This window comes from Hyalella azteca, unplaced genomic scaffold (assembly GCF_000764305.2).
Source record: "Hyalella azteca isolate HAZT.00-mixed unplaced genomic scaffold, Hazt_2.0.2 contig14937, whole genome shotgun sequence".
Lineage (NCBI taxonomy): Eukaryota > Metazoa > Arthropoda > Malacostraca > Amphipoda > Hyalellidae > Hyalella > Hyalella azteca.
The window spans coordinates 12,131-31,700 of NW_025944803.1; the positions used below are offsets into that span (position 1 = coordinate 12,131).

The window sequence follows — 19,570 nt, forward strand, 5'->3', positions numbered from 1 at the left end:
CAACCGACGAAGAAGAATCAGATATCATGAATAAAGTTGTATAATTACAGCAGTCACCCCGCCTCTCCCTGACACCCCAGCAGCCTGGCCACAGCAGTCACCCCGCACCCCGCCTCTCCATGAAACCCCAGCAGCCTGGCCACAGCAGTCACCCCGCACCCCGCCTCTCCCTGACACCCCAGCAGCCTGGCCACAGCAGTCACCCCAAGGGTTGGCCGAGCCGAGTAATGCTGAGCTAGCAAGCTGCCCAGAGGCGGCCCTTCGAACCCAGAGCCGAAGCGGACATAGAGAAGCTGATTTATTTGCTTCCCGAGTCCTAGGCGGCCCAAATTCAGGCTCGCTAATGCCCCTAAATCTTGTTAGGGATGACGTGGCACACGCACTCTAGGATATATGATGTGGTACATACACTGTGAAGGACTTTTTTGTAGGCTAGAGCTTTAGGAACGTTTACTAAGCTATTTCAAAGAGCGCCATCATGACAGGATAAACAACCAGTATTCCATGACCTACGGTCTATAGAAAGAAAATTACAATAAAATGTATAAGAAAAATTTACAAAGAATAATGCACGATATATACATGAAATGAAAATGTATATGAACTAAGATAAATCAATAACAATGAAACGGGATGATCAATAATTCTATCATATAATGAATGCTGTGGTGCATTCGTAGTTTGTGCTGTGTGCTTAATTCAAATTTATGGAGAACTTGAGAGCTGATGATAGATTTTCCTCACGGAACCTGTTAAAATGTTATAATTTTATCATAGATAATAATTGTACTTCAGAAAAACAGACTATACATGAAAATTTTTCTCTGAAGTCATCGCTTTTATCATACCCATGGGCCATTGAGTATTGCGAATTTCATTAATTAATAAGCTTGAACTTAAGATGCGTACAAGAATTTTACTCCAAAGAACGTACGAATGCCTACCTCTTACCGACAGTTGGAGTTTGCGAAAGGTCCATTTAAGACGTACGACCTTCTCGCGAATAACCTCCTCGATTTATGTGGGACATTCGGGTTACAAGCTTTCAGCGGAATGCACTATATCCAACACACTCTGATGCATTTACCACACGTTGATAAAAATTTTAGCCTGTGTTAATTTAAGCACAAAAGCTGCCAAATTGGTAGGAGTCGCAAAAAGAATATTTAACCATTGGAAACATTTTGAATGCGTTCGAAAAATTTACATTAATTCGATTTAATGTCGTTATATGATAATCGAAAAGAAGGATGGGTGAGCCAAAATTCGATGAACCAACTACCACGCGTTTATTTTAGCATCTTTTATCTATTGTTAAATGATTCATTTCTATTGCACTGGCCACTACATTTTGAGTGATGCCTTAATACCGACCATCTGCTAGCTGTGGTGGGGTGACCTAGTACCGTCCATCTGCTAGCTGTGGTGGGGTGACCTAGTACCGTCCATCTGCTAGCTGTGGTGGGGTGAACTAGTACCGACCATCTGCTAGCTGGTTGAATCTATGCTGTTTAAAATTATTGTGCCTTTATCTCTATTCAATTGGTTTTGGTCTCTGATTCAAACGGAAAATGAAGCGCAAGCAAATTATTTTTCAGTATTTTTTATAGCGTAATGTATTTTGCGGAATCTCGAAATATTGCATGTAAATTCTATCTTGCATGTTTTGTATTAAAATTAAATTTAACTCTTATGGATATTCACTGTAGCTAACGCCCAGAAGTGTAATAGCTACACTCAGCTCATAGCTAGAACGCTGGAACACGGAAAGCCAGACCAGTGCTGCGCTGCTTGAAACCAGAGCGCCGGACGCCCAGAAACGCCGCTAAAGCCTGTTCTTGTCAAATATGGTCAAGTGGACAGTGGTTACAGTTCAGATTTAGGATAGGAGGCGAGAGTTGCGGGTTCGATCGCAGCTCTGCGCATTATAGTTTATGGTCATAACTGGCAAGGAGGCCGGGCTGTTAAGCAAAGCAAAATTAAAACAGAGAGTTGCAGGTGTGAGACCACAACAAGCTTTGAATGTTATGGGCATGGTTATGGGAACAGGAATGTTCCCAGAACATTCACAATATCTTATGTTTGGTAATGCCGATATCCATGATACTTTAATGGTCTACTTATAGGATTCAAAAACGAACACGAGGATGAGTTTTAAACACTCTCTGCTTTGACACTATGGCCAGCAACAGAAGTGCTGTGATGAGGACGCAAGGATATCGGCATTGACGGTAGTTGAATCTTGTTAATTATGTTTAATGCATTCTAGACATTTCAGACAATTCTCCATCGATTAGTTCAATGAAAAGATGAAGTCTTCTGAGACCTTGATATGCTGATTGGACGGAATTTTTCTATGTAAAAATGAGAATTTCATATGCAAAATTTCAACTTTTTTTCTTCGTTTCAGATGATTTACAGCCTCATTTTATGGCCCTTATTCAGTATCATTACTCTACCCTGGGCAAGATGTCATAAGTTTGCCCAAAATATTAAGTAAAAAAAAAAAGAAAAGCAATCTAATGGGTAAATCGTCACAAAAAGACTAAACATGAACAGGTCAAGTATACAAATAAGTGTTTAAAATTTTTAAACTAGAATTCGAGGACTTAGAGCCATGTAAGCTACATGCGACGACCACTCAAAGAGACGCGATGTCCGTCTTCCTTGAGGAGACGCCGGCGGATAATCGCTGGCCACCCATACATGGCCGCCTGGGTGCACACACATGGCCTCTAATTTCCACAAGTCTCCAGTGCGCGGAAGGCCTGCAATATTCATGGAAGAACAGCTGCATGCCTTTTTTTTCTCAACATTTGTTATGATATTTTTGGGACTTCATGCATATTCCCAGCACAAACGTGAGAGACACATTTACCTCATCTGCTAGCTTGTAAATGAAATATGTTGACGATAACCGTAAGTTTGTTCAACACAAAGTTTAACTATTATAGGTTATGCATCAAAAATGAACAATATTTTCACCAGATCAATTAATTTTCCATTAAAATTTCATACATTGCCCAGTTTCTCATCCACCAGCGATAAGAAATTAATAAATTAAACAAAATAAAGAACTCACACCCGATGATGAGTCAACAAATGCACGTATTATAGAGCAACTCTTAGAGGAATGCTCACCAGTGTTAGCCAACACAAGCGACAGAAGCGCCTGAAGAACACGAAAGGTCAGCCAGCTGCAAAGTAGCCCGATTGTACGTAGCGCACCACTTGGTCGTGGGTTGCATATAACCGGACCACCAATGGCTGGCATTGAATGGCAGGACGTTCATGCTGCTGGTCCACTTCCACTCGCCGCTAGCGGGGTAGAACTTCAGATCGACCAAAAAGCCTGTACAAATGACGCATTATTCCTTATAAAGTAGGGATCAGTAAATAAGCGATCGATGAGGAAAAAATTCCACTGTAAGACTATATATATCAAGACAGCAGACGGTCAAACGGAGACTTCGAAGTCATTTAGCCGAATGAAGTAACCGGTGGAAAAACGTGAAAGGCTGACGCCAAATTTCACATTCGAACAGGTAGCTGGAGAAACAACGTGTTTCTAGACTTCAGAACCTCAACCAACCTTGATTGCTTAATTTTGTGGCGAAATTTAATGGAATTGTACCCAAAATTTGTTTGCATGGTCGAAGTGCTTTCATTGCTAAATATTCAATAGACAATATTAACCAACTTTGACACATGTCTGCACACAACCCCTAAATTACTAATAAATTTTAAAAAATAATTAGTTTCTCGATGAAACTTTTCTGGATCATAAATGTTCTTTACTTTCATTGAGAACACCGGGCGCCGCCAGGCTTTTCAGGTAGAGCTCCTCTCCGAAAGTTCGCAACCCGCGACTAGCACAGAAGTCGGTGTTGTTGAAGCTGGAAATGCTAGCACCTCCCATGCTATACAAGCAGGACTGGATAGTTCGATCGTATATCTTGCTGTAGTCATCATTAGTGGAAACTGTCGGTATTAAATACGCATTATTAAACATGTATATTCGTTTGAAACACTTAATTATGTCTAACTTCAAGTTTACATAACTGAACAATAAGCCTCAATATCCAAATATAATGTGGCAGTTTGGGTGAAGCTAGTGTTGAAAATGCGCCTTAATTCTCAAGATTCAAATATTTAGGAAGTATGTTTTGTTACAACTTAGCAGCCTATTTTCCTTAACTTTAAGTTTAAAGTTGACACCATATAGTGTAAGGCCATATTCATTGAATAATTTAGCTTGAAATACAGTTGGGAATTTGGAGCCAGATTCATCAATTAGTTACTATCAAATGTATTAATCGTGGCAACCTGTTACCACCTTCAGACTAATCATTTCGATATTCAGAAAAAGAACCATCTGCCCGGCAACAGCATCAAGAAAATACGACTGCGACAAAACAACAGTCAATCCCTGCCCTGGTAACGCATGGTGATGACAAGGTACCTCCAAGCATTCACCTTCGAATTTTACTCTCGATTCACTTGTCATTGAACATCTCTAAGCCCATCCCTATGAGGAGATAAGGAAGTCGATGGAGTGACCGGAGGGGGATGGCGGGGCTGGCTACGCTGCTACCTTCGGCGCTACCGCTTTCAGGCGTCTAGACCTAGCTAGCTAGGTTTGCGGTGGAAGTCTGATGTGGCGACGATGACAACACGCCAAAGATCCGATGGACGTCTGAGGTGGCAGGTGATTGTCGCGCATTACTTTGTTACCCTTAGAGTCCCATCAGGCACCAACTCCTCCACTTACTCCTTAAGAACCTTCATTTTACCGCTGGAATTGAAGATTGGTAACTCCAAATTCCCAAATGATTATTACCAAACTCTCATTGTTGCCTAATTCGTACTGTTACCTAATTCGTCCTGTTACTTAATTCGTACTGTTACCTAATTCGTACTGTTACCTAATTCGTACTGTTACTTAATTCGTACTGTTACCTAATTCGTACTGTTACCTAATTCGTACTGTTACCTAATTCGTACTGTTACCTAATATATACTATTACCTAGCTTTTGTATATTTAGGGTAGAGCCCTTCATTTAAACATGTTTGGTTAGTTCTATTACCTACCTGTTACCTAAACTATTACCTAAACTGTCGTTTACAAGTAGCCATTACCTTAAATACTCAAATTGCTACCTTGACGTTTTACAAACTAGCTCAAGTGCTTGTACTCCTACCTCAAAGCCTTACCAAGCAGTGAGTCTTACTCCTCCATCACTGAGATCATTGCCAAATACCATTACCTCGAGTAAATTTCTTCTCTCCTAAGATGTTGAATCATTTATCATTACCCCATGTATCTGTGTCATTATCTAATTATATTTTTGACGCAGATTAGATTTAATATCCAAGTTTAAAAATTGTCACTACATTTAAGTTGCTTTGCATTTGACATAATTTTATCATTTGACACTGCGCTTCATCCTCCTTTTCGGAACCGCTGGTGGCAGAGGGTCAGGGGGGAAGTGCTACCCATGGTTGAAATTAATTCAACCATGGTGCTACCGACAGGCTTGACGCGTTGGCCTCGCGTCATTTTCGCTAGTTTCATTCGTCTGTTAAATAGAAATTCTTTGAATTGAAGCTTAATTTCTCCCCCACTCGCCATAGTTTTCAAAAGCTAGAAATTTTCCTCATTTTTTTAGATTTATTAATTTTTTGCGCAACCTTTCGGCCATTACTGTCACGTTTGTATGTACGTGTCGTAGGAATATTGCTTTAATTCCTCTTTCTTTGGAGTGAGAGACGCTGTCGTCATGAATGGCACCGCAGAGCGAATGCTGCCGTGGTTCAATCGATAGAGTAGAATTTGTTTCAAGACGTTTCACGATATTATTTCTCACAAAAGTAATATTATTATACAGACAAATCCAGACAGTTTATTCAGACAGAAATCCGGCTAAATAAAATTCGCCGCGCCGGTCATTCAATTACTATATTGCTAAGCTATAAAGGTCCTCGTTGTGATGACGGCCGCCATCCGCTTCATTGAATTAATTATCATAACTCATGTGCCAGCCAAACGCGTGCAAGAAAAGTATCCTCACTGGGAGCAGGTCATGTTGTCGGAGTTGAGAATCAGCGAATCTATTCACTCGAAGGACTAAAAGTTAAACACTGAAGAATTCCAAGTCTTAATTTTGATCGATTTAACCGTTTAAGAATTTAATTTAAGAAGATAATGCAATGATTTCCGCAATGCCTAGAACTAGGCCCCAGGACCCCGCATGGCCCTCCCCACTGCCCTGAGTGAATGAGTATTTCATTCCGTATTTACACTTAGACAACGCCACAATAATTTGCAGGAGCTAAAATCTGCACATTATACACTTTACAAGTCATTTATCACAAACTTTTTATCAGCTTACAAGATCCATGAACTTGGTTTACCTGGATCAAAGCTCGGAAAGTTCGGAGTTAACTCTTTTCCGTCGACAGTTAAGGCGGTCGTTCGCAGCGTCTGGAACACGTCAACCGTTTTGCAGTCCAGGACCAGAAAGGTGTCTTGTTTCGGCACCTCAATCACGGTGTCGTTATAGCCTTTTGACGAATTCGTTAACGTCACTTTGAAGCCCCGAATGAGATTGCAAGGGTCACCTGAAATTGTAAATAGTTTTAAGTATACTTTTTCAACATTTGTGAAATATGAGAAAAAATATATAAACTTTCATTTGGATCCTGAATCCCATGATGCAAAGGCCAAATTACATCGCCTATATAGTCTCTTACGTACATCATTGATAGATTTTGTTCATTTTGTAATTAAATAAGTTTAAAACAACGTGTGCTCTACTTAAGAAGAATCAGTGACAACCGATTATGTTGGGAAGAAACTTTCCCTGAAATCATAATCCATTTTTCAACTACGATGGAATAGAAGATCAGGCCAAATAACATCAAATAATCTAACGCTATCTGGTAAATAGATGACTTGTTTACAATTAAGATTCTATTTGTATATAGATTTGTTTACGATTAAAGAATACTGTAGAACATGCGCAAAAAGTTTTCAATATGATTTGAATGTTGGTAGTAAATATCTTTTGTTTGCTTGACCTTATCCTCAAACTCTCCGAAGTGTTCTGCAAAAATATCTTTCGTGTAAAAAAGCAGATAAATTCCACACTTATAGGGCACAGAGTATATTTTTTAAGGTATCTGTCATCAATTTGTTTGGAATTATTCGTAAAACTATTATGCTTCATAAGTTAAACAATATATATTCTCACTTTGGATCACACCCTCAAACGTCAGGTTGCCGGGCGTTTGCCACGAGTTGATGTAGGCGAGCGCTGAAGAGTCGATCTCCGGGGCCGGCAATTCTGGGCACGGATTTTGATATGGTTTGTATCTTTATAAAGTTGATAAATGTAAATTGTTCCAAACAGCGCCGGTTCCCTGCAGAAGATCAAGTTACCAAATTAAAATATGGATATATGTAAGTACTGAATAAAATAGAAATTTACTTCTAATAAAAACATTAACAAAATAAACTAATAAATAAACGGTGATTACTGTAGAAGTAATTTGGTAGATACATAGTTTAAATTCTGATACCTGTACAGGTTGGTGGACAGGTTTGCTCTATCCAGTCTTTCTCAAATAATCTGTTTCTAATTATTCATTCTTAAACGGACTAACAGTTCTCAAACTCTTGTGACCGAAGGACTTGTCACGCAATCATAAGCATAAAAATAAAAACCGGACTGCCAATACCAGTGTGGAAATGCAGTGGAAAAAACTGATAGAAGGGATTTAACTTGGAGTAACATTTAGTCGCATGAGTTCACATGGAAAATAAGCATCAGGGACTCAATGCATTATTTGTGGTGAAGGTGAGATTCAGAAAATAAGTTGACTTTTTAACTTTGTTCGTCTATTTCGTAACTGTGAACAAGGAGCCTCTAATGCAACCAACTGAATGTGCTATTTAATTATAACTCGCTATTTTCTGACCATTAATTTTATTTAACATCATTACCTATAACCAACTGTAATCTAAATACGTTTAAGCATAAGTTACCAAAACATTCCAAATATTAGCACGGCCCTAGTGCTTTACAATATCAAGTAATTTTACTTTGCCCGATCTATTTACGTGACTATCACAGCTTACGTAAAGCGAATATCACGATAATACTAATCGGAGAGCTTCTCCTTTGCCTAATTCCATAATTCAAAAAACTGTTGTCCGACGCCAGCGCAGTCTGGTCGCTGACACGCCTCAGCCGAACTACACGGCGTCTGATAAAACCAAACGTTTGCACGGGTTAGGTAAGGCCAGGGACTCGTGCCGCACCTGCTAGCATCACGACTTACAAGTTGAAGGCGGTGGAAGAGCCGGAAATATGGAGCCAAGGGATATCTTTATCCTTCACAGTCTGAACATTGTTTCACTTAATAGGCTATTTAATTATGAGAAAATATAATTTACATGTTTTTTTGTAGGCAGAGGTGAAAAAAATCAAACACATATATGAACAATTAAATAAAAAAGTAATTGAAACGCATAATAATAATTGTTTTAAATGGAAAATCTTTATTATATAATTATTTTGGATCCGTACCAGTTGGAGACTTTTTGAAGTCCCCCATTTTACGTTTTCTTTAGGTTTCACATTTTATGTATCCTCAAAAAAAATCTTACGAACAAAACGAGCTTGTATTATTGTTCTACATGGGTGCAATATGCATAAAATTTACAATTAGTAAACGAATATTTTCCCCAGACCCTCACCCTTAATTACTCACCAAAGTCGACAGGAGGAGACAGACGGAAATGACCAACTTGGCCTTCATGGTGACGGATGGACGTTATTATTTAATTTTGAATGTGAACTGACACAAGACTTTTAAGTGATAAATAACTGTTGAAAAATACAAGATTATTATTATCATTATATGCTGCGTGAAAACAGCTTTAAAATCTATCTTGTAATGTATAAGGATAATTGTTATTGTCACTATTATATTGTAAATATTGATTAAATCCTTCGTTTCCACATGTAACGCGTAAAAATCAACCCACCAAAATGCGAACAAATCATAATGTTAATTTACACCACACTAAACACCAATGCACAACAACAAAGTTTGACTCCAGAAGCGCGGCCAAGAACCACACGTACAAAAAAAGTCTCATACGTATACCTGTTTCCGTACTCTGGCCGTTAATTACCCATACTGCATATAAACCAAAAATTAAATAAAAATTGAGCAGGAAAAAATGCAACTCAAGAACAACCAATCATTCGAAGAAACACACACAGCACTAGCAATTTACATGAAACGCACGTAACAAATCTATCACAGAGACAGTAAAGATGTTATATTTCGCGATGTGACCAAGAACTTAGACCATAAATGTCATACCGGACTTGTATACAAGATCATCCGACAAAACTTTGACCGTCCTTTACACAAACTCTGTCTTACAGACACAACTGCATCCCTCAGAATAGGCAATGTCGTTGGTCCTCCCCTCCAAGTGCACGCATCTGTCCAATTGGCTTGCTTCTAACTCACCCGAAGGACAAATCCATCAACGGATTTACAAAAACTATACAGGCATTACCATCTCGAGTCAAGCATCAAATTAACCTATTCATAGTTTTTATAGAATCATCCCTCATATACCCTACCAAAACCTCTACTGCTGAATCAAAATCATTTGTAAATAAAATTAGAAAAAAATTCGAGATAAATACTGAGCTTCATCATAGATACACACTTGCCACGCTCAGAAATGTTACACGTACAATCCCTCATGTCACCATAATCACTAATCCACCAAATTGGTCCTGCAGCTGTTTAACTAACGGAGCTACTCGGCAAACACCTTCACAAAATATTACAAGCTTTTCAAAAGCTCCGAACTGCTCGCATTATATCCTCTGCTTCCACCCTTGTACACATATTCACCAACCTCCACACACTCTCTCCACCTTCATACAAAGCCCACTATTCCTAGGCAGAATTTGCGATTGCGTTTCGAATTGCAGTTGGTCAATGTAAAAATGACGCAATTGACATCCACCTCCTTTCACAAACATTTACCAACCTCAATATAACCTACACGCCTGTTGTATATATATCTGTGCCTCAGTGTGTAAAACCGACATTTCACTCGTGTGTAAAAACCAATCAGAGCCCCGACGGGTTTCTTCCTTCCCTTTATATCGCGCCATATTCTCAGGTCTCTTCCTAATGCGTAGTCATGCGCCTACCTTCGTTTCAACCTACCATTTCATTTTCTCCTTCCTCTTTCTGGCCACACTTTGTCACTTTTTGTTCTTTCCCACTTCAAAGGCATAGCATACGTACGAAATTCATGTACATATACACTAAATTCGGAAGAATATTCCCCGGTTTCCCGGGGATTCCGAAATAATTTTAAGAACCTTCACCACCCGGACACTTGACTACGTTGGGCTTGACCTAGTGGAGGCCACTGCACGCGTCCCACCACGAATGTGTCGACCAGCAGAATGCGGCGGTGGTGCGTCGTCCACCGCCGGCAAGAGCAACTTCCCGCCTCCTGTGATACGAAGCGATCAGTCAGGTGTTGGTGCACAGGTGAAGTGAACTGTGTGCCGCAAATTATAATATGACGTAGGGAGTGGGTGTACGCAACACGGAAAGTGACTATTTTTATTTCGTAAGTTTATGCAGGCCATTTTCAGTTTAACATCTGATTTATCGTCAAAGTACTTCTGACGACGTCCGAAAAATGTACACACTGGCAAGCTGAGCTGCAAGTAGCCAGGATAGCGACCCCCTGTCGGTGGTGTCGTACCTGCGCGAGGGGGGTCTCTTATAAAAATGAGACCGGGGAACCACAACAACAACAACAACTAAGGCTGCCAGCTGCCAGACCAGCTGAGGCTGCCAGGCCAATACCACGACAAGAACTTTGGCGTTAAAATAACTTGAGATTCTAGTACAATATTGCACTCGTCTTGGAATTAAACGCATTAATGATGTTGATAATAAATCAATTGCGTTTAAGACAAATTAGTAACTTCCTTATTGACAAAAATTCAGGCATATATTTTGAATATCGCTGAATATTTTTGAAGCGGCAGACTCAAATAATTCTAGACGTCTTGATGTATCATCCATAATGGCGAACTCAACTCTACCATACGCTTATTAGATCAATATTCTTCAATAATATCGTAATTAATTCGTGATTTACGGCTATCAATGTCTTAGATTTCATTTAATCCGCACAATTCTTATTTAAACACGGCTTTCTNCCGTTAAAGCCATTATAGCTACAACGTGGTTGTGAGTCGAAATATGACCAAGCAGATGTACCGTTATAGCAATCACATTATTAATATAAGTAAAAAATATGACCATGTTGATGTACCGCGATTTCGATGTCGATCTATTCAAATATAAGGCGCTCCAAATTATGAACGAAGACATTCATGAGACACAATGAAGCTTCAAAGGAGCCACTTGTGTAGTCTCATTGCTGCTGTGGTGCACCAAATTCAAACTATATTTTGTTTTTATCGAACAAGAATAGAATCAGCAAGTTTTATTTTCTAGCTAAAAAGATGAAATGATCGACGTATGATAACATTTAGCTGCACTATTGAACCATGGAACATAACCAGCAATTAGTGAGTTGCAGCTGCACTGATGGACGAGGCAGCCAACGCACTTGCCAACGCTCGCATGGAAATTTAAATGTGGACTGATGAAAAACTGTATAGTGAACTGATGCAGAGTGGACTGGTGAAACTGTTAACGTTGACAGATGAAAAATGTAAATGTGGTCTGATGAAAAATGTTAACGTGGACTGGAGAAAAATGTAAATGCGGACTGATGAAAAACTTTACAGTGGACTGATGCAGAGTGCAAATGTGGACTGATGAAAAACTTTACAGTGGACTGATGAAGAGTGCAAATGTGGACTGATGAAAAACTGTGTTGTGGACTGATGCAGAGTGTAAATGTGGACTGAAGAAAAACTGTGTGGTGGACTGATGCAGAGTGTAAATGTGGTCTGATGAAAAACTGTGTGGTGGACTGATGCAGAGTGTAAATGTGGACTGATGAAAAACTGTGTGGTGGACTGGTGCACAGTGTAAATGTGGACTGATGAAAAACTTTACAGTGGACTGATGCAGAGTGTAAATGTGGTCTGATGAAAAACTGTGTGGTGGACTGATGCAGAGTGTATATGTGGACTGATGAAAAACTGTACAGTGGACTGATGCAGAGTGTAAATGTGGACTGATGAAAAACTGTACAGTGGACTGATGCAGAGTGTAAATGTGGACTGATGAAAAACTGTGTGGTGGACTGATGCAGAGTGTAAGTAATGATGAAAACTCAATAGGTGGACTGGCGTAGAGTATAAATGTGGACTGGTGAATAATGTAAACGTTGACTGATGAGAAACTAAATATGGGGACTGGTGCAGTGTAGATGTGGACTGGAGAAAACTGTTCACGTTGACTGACGAAAAACTGTATAGTGGACTGATGCAGAGTGTAAATGTAGACTGCTGAAAAACTATACACGTTGACTGATGAAAAACTGAATATGGACTGATGCAGAGTGTAAATGTGGACTGGTGAAAACTGTACCCATTTAGTGATGTAAAACTGAATATGTGGACTGATGCAGCGTGTAAATGTGGACTGGTGAAATCTGTACACATTTAGTGATGAAAAACTGAATATGTGAACTGATGCAAAGTGTAAATGTGGACTGATGAAATCTGTACACATTTAGTGATGAAAAACTGAATATGTGGACTGATGCAAAGTGTAAATGTGGACTGGTGATAACTGTAAAAGTTGCCTGATGAAAAACAGTGAGATATTTGATTGCGTTGTACATTTGTAGTTTGTGGTGTCTGACTTATGTTGGATATTTTGGTAGCCCAATATTTATTCGTGAGCTGTAAATTTTCGAGTGTAACTTGTTTTCGTATCTAGTTTACCGTCCATAGCTCCTATTTCGAGTCGAAATGGAATTTCTGATCGCAGTTATGAAGTTCAAGATGACAGTTATAAAGTTCGTGATCACACTTGTACAGTTTCATGAACGCCAATATAAAGTTTCATGATCACAGTTATAGAATTCATGATCACAGTTATACAGGTTATGATCGCAGTTATAAAGTTCGTTATCACAGCTATAAAAATCATTATCACTGTTATAAAGTTCATGTTCACAGTTATAAAGTTCATTATCGCAGTTATAAAGTTCATGATCGCAGTTAAAAATTTCATTATCGCAGTTATAAAGTGATCGCAATTATTACGTGTCTAAATGCAGTTACTCAATGTAAAAATGGCGCAATTGACTTCCACCTCCTTTCACAAATATTCAACAACCTCACCATAACCTACAGGCCTGCTGCACCTTTGCCTACTTTTTTTGTTCTGTCCCACTTCAAAGGCACCTCAACATACACACATTTATGTAGACACAAAATTCGGAAGTATATATTCCCCGGTGTCCCGGGGATTCCGGAATAATTCTAAGAACTACAACACCCGGACACTTGACTACGTTGGGCTTGACCTAGTGGAGGCCACTGCACACGTCCCACCACGAATGTGTCGACCAGCAGAATGGGGCGGCGGTGCGTCGTTCACCGCCAGCAAGAGCAACTTCCCGCCTCTTGTGATACGAAGGGACCAGTCAGGTGTTGGTGCACAGGTGAAGTGAACTGTGGGCCGCAAAGTATAATATGGCGTAGGGCGTGGGTATACGTGGTACGGAAAGTGACACGTGTGAATGACTGCGCACTATCCGTAAGATTACTCCTAATAAACGGGAAACCCTATTCTAAACATTTGACATCAGTCCACATTTAAATTATTTATCAGTCCACGTTAACATTTTTCATCAGTCCACGTTCGCATTTTTCATCAGTCCACATTTACATTTTTCTCCAGTCCACGTTAACATTTTTCATCAGACCACATTTACATTTTTCATCTGTCAACGTTAACAGTTTCACCAGTCCACTCTGCATCAGTCCACTATAGTTTTTCATCAGTCCACATTTAAATTTTCATGCGAGCGTCGGCAAGTGCATTGGCTGCCTCGTTCAGCAGCTGCTGCTCATTAATTGCGGGTTATGTTCCATGGTTCAAAAGTGCAGGCAAATGTTATCATACGTCCATCATTTCATTTTTTTAAGCTAGAAAATAAACTTGCTGATTCTAATCGTGTTCGATAAAACCAAATAGAACTTGAAATTGGTGCGCCACAGCAGCAATGAGGCCACACCTGTGGCTCAATAGATCGATATCGTAATTGCGGGACATCGACATAGTTATATTTTGACGGTATATACCGACGAAATATATCATACTGCCATGATTTCAAATATAGTGCATAGTGTTGAAAAGAAGTAACGAAAGAACTAGAAGAAAGTTTTTTCTTGCTTCAAAACTTGTACTACGTAGTTTAATATTCTACATTAATTACAATTTTACTACATTTTCAACCAGTTTTAACAACATCACAATATTGTCGGAGAATATTTACTTAATTGCCGATGAGGGAAGTAGAGTCCGCCGTGTTGATTTTCCCATACGGTCAGACGACCATAACTATTTTGTATGTGCCTTACTATTCAACGATAAAGATGTGTTCCATTTGAGTCTCCTACATGGCAGGGGCTCCACCTTGGCATAGTCTCCTCCTCGTCGTGGTCGCTTACTTAGCGTGGTCTCTTCGTTGGTATAGTCTCCACCTGGGCGTGGTCTCCAGACTCCACCCTTGCGTGGTCTCTTCCTCGTCGTGGTCGCCTATTTAGCGTGATCTCCTCGTTGGTGTAGCCTCAACCGAGGCGTGGTCTCCTACTTGGCCTGATCTCCTTTGACCAGGTGACGCTAGTGGCTGCTTCATGTTTTTTAGATGACATGTTTTCTAGCTATATGTATTTTGCGGAATATTAAAATATTGCTTGCAAATTCTATCTCATATGAATAGCAGTGACGTGAGTGCAGCTGCACCCGTTTGCCGTAAATTGAACTTAAATGAATAGCAGAATAGGCTCTGGAGCCAACGCATGGAAGCGTAATAAATGCACTTAGCCCCAGAGCTAGGAGCCGCAGACTACGCTGGAACATCGCAAGTCAGACCAGTGCCGAGCTGCTTAAAGCCATAGTGCCGTACGCCCTGAATCTCCGCTAAAACTCGCTCTTGTCAAATATGGTCCAACCGGCCCCAGCTCAATGCATCAAAACCCGACAAAAAATGCATCAAAAATTTGGTTTGCGAATGCTCGACACCAGCATCAGTTTCCGGCCAACCCAGTTCACGTGGGCAACGATTTTGTCATGCATGCGTTTTCGGTTCGCTACCTCTGCATTCTGCTGAACTCTGGTCTTCTATGAACAATCACGTTGCCAAAGTCACCACCACTTGTTTTGGCGCTCTGCGACAAATACGTAGTGTCAGCCCCTGTCTCTCGAGACCCTCGTAACAGAACAACAGAATTATGGTATCTGACCCGATGGACTATGATAATACCATACTTCATGGACTTCCGACCACGGCACTAAATAAACTGCAATCCGTAATGGACGGTGCTGCGCTGTTCGTGTACACTGTACAATAAGCGAAAATTCGATCACGGGATGCGAATAGTGCGCTATCTTCACTGGCTGCGCATGCAACAGTGCACGCAGTTCAAGGTCGCTGTTCTGGCGTTTTGATACCTTCACATTCTGGCGCCAACAGCGGACCTCGTCGTTCCATCTACACGTCTATCTGCCATCGGTCACCGAGAGTTCCCTGTCGCTGTGGCTAGAACCTGGAACAGTCAGCTGGGATCCGTAGCATTGGCTCTGTAGTGATCTTGCAGATGTTTTATCGACGCCTAAAGACGGATTTTTCTCGTCGAGCATATGAATAAAGAGCATAGTCATTTATATCCATTCTCATCCTCTCTCGTGTTTATTAATTTTCTCGTCGCTTGCTATTAAAATTGTGTTTAGCGTGCCCTCGTAGTTCGTTTGAACCAAGCGCTGCAATAACTGCTTCCAAGAATAATAATAATAATAATGCTCATAACCGCAACTGGCCTAAACTACTCTGTTGATCCTTTCCACATTCCAACCGACACGCAAAAAAATTATGAGCATGCTATAGCGGTCGTTGTGGTTACACGAAGCTATGGCTTTAAACACTAAAGTTTAAAGGCTCCCTACTATGCACTTTGCCGTGCTTTGCAAAGAAAAAGTAATATAGAGTAGTAATATTATCGACTTGGTGGGCGTGGGGTGTCCACCTCTCGTTAACATATGTGTGCTTGTCTCAAGCATGCGTTCCTGCTGAAGTGAGCTTGTGTGCAACTTTTCTCTTATTTGCACACGCTTCATCTTGACTTTGTCAGCTGTAGCACCCTGCACCAGATAGATACCGTCAACCGGGGCAAAAAGGCACGGTTTTGAGCGCTTTTCGTTAATAACTTCTTACCATGAAACATTTATCATAAACAAATTTGGACTCATTTTAAAGTTTTGTGCGAGGACTATCGTATGTCATCTCCCAAAAAATTCCATATGCAATTCGTATCGTAAGTTGCCAAACGCAATATGAAAGCGTCCTGAATTACCCTGTGCCGTGGCCTGTCCCCTGGCAGCTGGCTCCTGGGAAGTTGGGTAGGCTACAGAACAGACTTCAATGGAGTACCTAATCTGGGAGTCTGGGACACTTTAAAGTTTACATAAAACTTAATTATAAAACGTTTGAAGCATGCAATTTTAAAGTGTACTCATGAATAACTCATCCATTACTATCAGTCTATCAGTACTCAGTAGGTACACTGAACTTCTGAAATCCTCCTCTTCTTTTGTAGATGATTGATGTAGTCATGTAGATGTACCTAATCATGTAGAATAAATGACCAATTCTGTGATTTTTACTTGATTTTCCTATATTGATATACATATAGTCTTATAGATATATTATTGCTAGGTATATCTATAGTAATAATATATAAATATTATAGATATTAATGAATACCTACTGTATCCATGAACATGCTAATTCCATTGAGCATTTAGGATAGGCTACAACAAGTCAACAACCTTGTCTACTGCAAGCTTCATTATCATAGAGGCTACCTAATCGATAGGCTAATTCATATCATTTCACTTTCAGCAGGGAGCAGGCTGCAGCCATAAAGCATTTCTTCTGTATCTGAAACTCAGACTGAAAGCTTATAGTTACAGGATGGCAGATGGCTTGTAATTTCACACCATTTTATTTGGGTGAAGCTCATTAATTACCATAACAAAAAAAAAAAAAAGATTGTAAAAAATACCTGAAACAGAAAAGAACATTTTAGTGACAACCATCATATTTTTTGGAAAATAAATTATAGTTTAGATTAATTAGGCTAATTCCATTCTATGTTGGCTGGTCACTGGTGCCAGGTGCACAATTCTATCTATGATATTCTATTCTATGCACAATTTTGTGATGACCAATGATGCATTAATTTTTCTTAGAGTGAAATTTTTTTCACTGAGCAACGACTGCAAGATAAATGTAATCAAAATTTTTGTTGTTAATTGATTTTTCCTGGAGCCTTTGCTAATCCAGGTTCTACTGTTAAATGTAAATGTGTTTTTAGGGGTGTCCCTTTACTCCCTTATACCTTATTAACCTATTCCCTGGGGCAGGGCTGGAAATGTCCTAATTTTTTCCGAAATATTGCGGCTCTAAGCCTCTAATATAGTCAAATGGGGTAAGACAGGATCGCAGCCTTCATGGGGTAAGAAAGGACCAGCCCATGGTGTGTATTCTAATTGCACTGAATTTAATTTGACAAAAGAATATGTTAGAGCAATCATTGCCTGTCATTTCAGTGTTTGTGGCAACCGTCTTCTGCAAATTATGAATTTCTGGCTAATTTTTGAAGAAAACCTATGTAAAGAAGGGTCACAAAATAGTTAACCCTGTTTGGGAAATAAGCTCTGACTAATGACAGAAAATTTTTTGGCCAGGTTTGTGGATGTAGGCAGGTAACCACAAGTAATAAGCAACTTTTGAAACATACTAGGCATTCCTACCTGCTACCATCACCGCCTGACATGTATTCTAAAATGGGGTAAGAAGGACTGGACATGGGGTAAGACGCCAAGATGGGACCACTAAATGATCCTGTTTTACCCCACAAGTGGTCCTATCTTACCCCTCAAATGGTCCTGTCTTCCCCCACAAATGGTCCTCTATTACCCTAGGTACAGTTTGTCAAAAATAGTTTTTAAATTAATATATTATTGTGCAGTAAATAGAGTATTTTGGTCAAAAATTTTATCTATGGCTCAAACGTCATTATAACTTGTTAGCTTTTTTAATTAGAGAAATTTAGTGCACTATTATAAATTGCATCAAAGGGATATAGAAAATTGGAATGTCTATTCCCATTATTGAGCTGCAGAACTATGTTCAAGATTGGCTGGGGGAAAAAATCATTGTGTGAAACATAAAAAATAATTATCACAACTCTGTGAGAGGGCATGGGCTACATTAGAAGAAGTGCACCACAAATGCAGTTAGCAAGAAAACACATGACGTCTGACACTTGAGTTATTATCCATTGGTTTTATTACCAATTTGATAAATTTTTCAGACAATGACACTAATGGAATATACATGAAGCATTTAGCAGTGCTCTACAATGAACCAAAGCCAACCCACTATTACTATGCTTAACAAAGTTTTCTCATGACAAAAACTCCAATGTGACTGATATTAGAGTTGACTTCCCACTACACAAAACAGTAACAAGTGGTTGTTTAATCAAATAATGTGTTTCTTGATTGATAATAATGAATATCAGATTTTTAATTTTATTAAAAACCTTGTAACATAAGAATTACCTACCTGTTGGTCCTGTCTTACCCCATCCTGGTCCCATCTTACCCCAGTGGGGTAAGATGGGACCAGCACACTTTTTTTTAATCTGTACAGAAAACTATGTTGGATGCAAAACGTCTGAGGTGTAGCTCAGAAGCCCATTGCATATATACTCCTTGTGATAGGTTTAGGGTTTTTAGTTATTCTTGGTATAGATGCTACCGGCTTGGTAGTAATTTCGGTCCTGTCTTACCCCATCTGACTATATATCATATAATTTCAGTACATGTGAAATCTTGTGGCTCTAATGTCATGTACTTTTGTTTGATTGAAAAAATTGTGGTTTGCCCTTCACAAACATGTTGTTTCATAAAATTTTCAACTTCTGCAATGTTGGCGCAATCTGCAATACTTCAATGCTCCCGCCAAAATATTCTGCAGAACTTGATAACAAGTGAACCCAGAACATTTCCTTGAATGTTGCATAGCTGTGGAGTGTGGCCACGCCAGAGCGGTCAGACTGCATTATCAAGTGTTCAGTTGCCACTTAAGTAAAGATAAATGTTATTGTTGCTCAGTTGCTGTTTTTAGGATAAATTAGAGATTTGGGATAACATGTGCATGGACTTAGTAAATAAGTTTGTGGCTTTTAAATGGCTTTTCATGGCAAAGATATGGCATTCATGGCT

The 19,570-nt window shown here is 39.6% G+C and overlaps 1 protein-coding gene across 1 annotated transcript; it reads right to left on the bottom strand.

Annotated features, from left to right (window-relative positions):
- Positions 1 to 2,406: 2,406 nt before the first annotated feature.
- On the bottom strand, positions 2,407 to 8,620 carry LOC108673212. Its single transcript, XM_018161004.2, has 6 exons — positions 8,593 to 8,620; positions 7,255 to 7,347; positions 6,416 to 6,622; positions 3,799 to 3,981; positions 3,142 to 3,352; positions 2,407 to 2,768 (listed from the first exon to the last, which is right to left on the bottom strand). Exons 1-5 carry the CDS (start codon positions 8,618 to 8,620, stop codon positions 3,147 to 3,149), a joined length of 717 nt encoding a protein of 238 aa, XP_018016493.1. The 3' UTR covers positions 2,407 to 2,768; positions 3,142 to 3,146.
- Between the last annotated feature and the right edge of the window lie 10,950 nt (positions 8,621 to 19,570).

Excerpts from the sequence above, each read along its gene's own strand:
- LOC108673212 (XM_018161004.2), bottom strand. The coding sequence starts at position 8,620 with ATGGGGGACTTCAAAAAGTCTCCAACTG. Across the intron at positions 7,348-8,592 it reads CTTCAAAAAGTCTCCAACTG|AATTGCCGGCCCCGGAGATC; the intron begins GTACGGATCCAA and ends ATCCGTGCCCAG. Across the intron at positions 3,982-6,415 it reads CTTTCCGAGCTTTGATCCAG|TTTCCACTAATGATGACTAC; the intron begins GTAAACCAAGTT and ends TAATACCGACAG.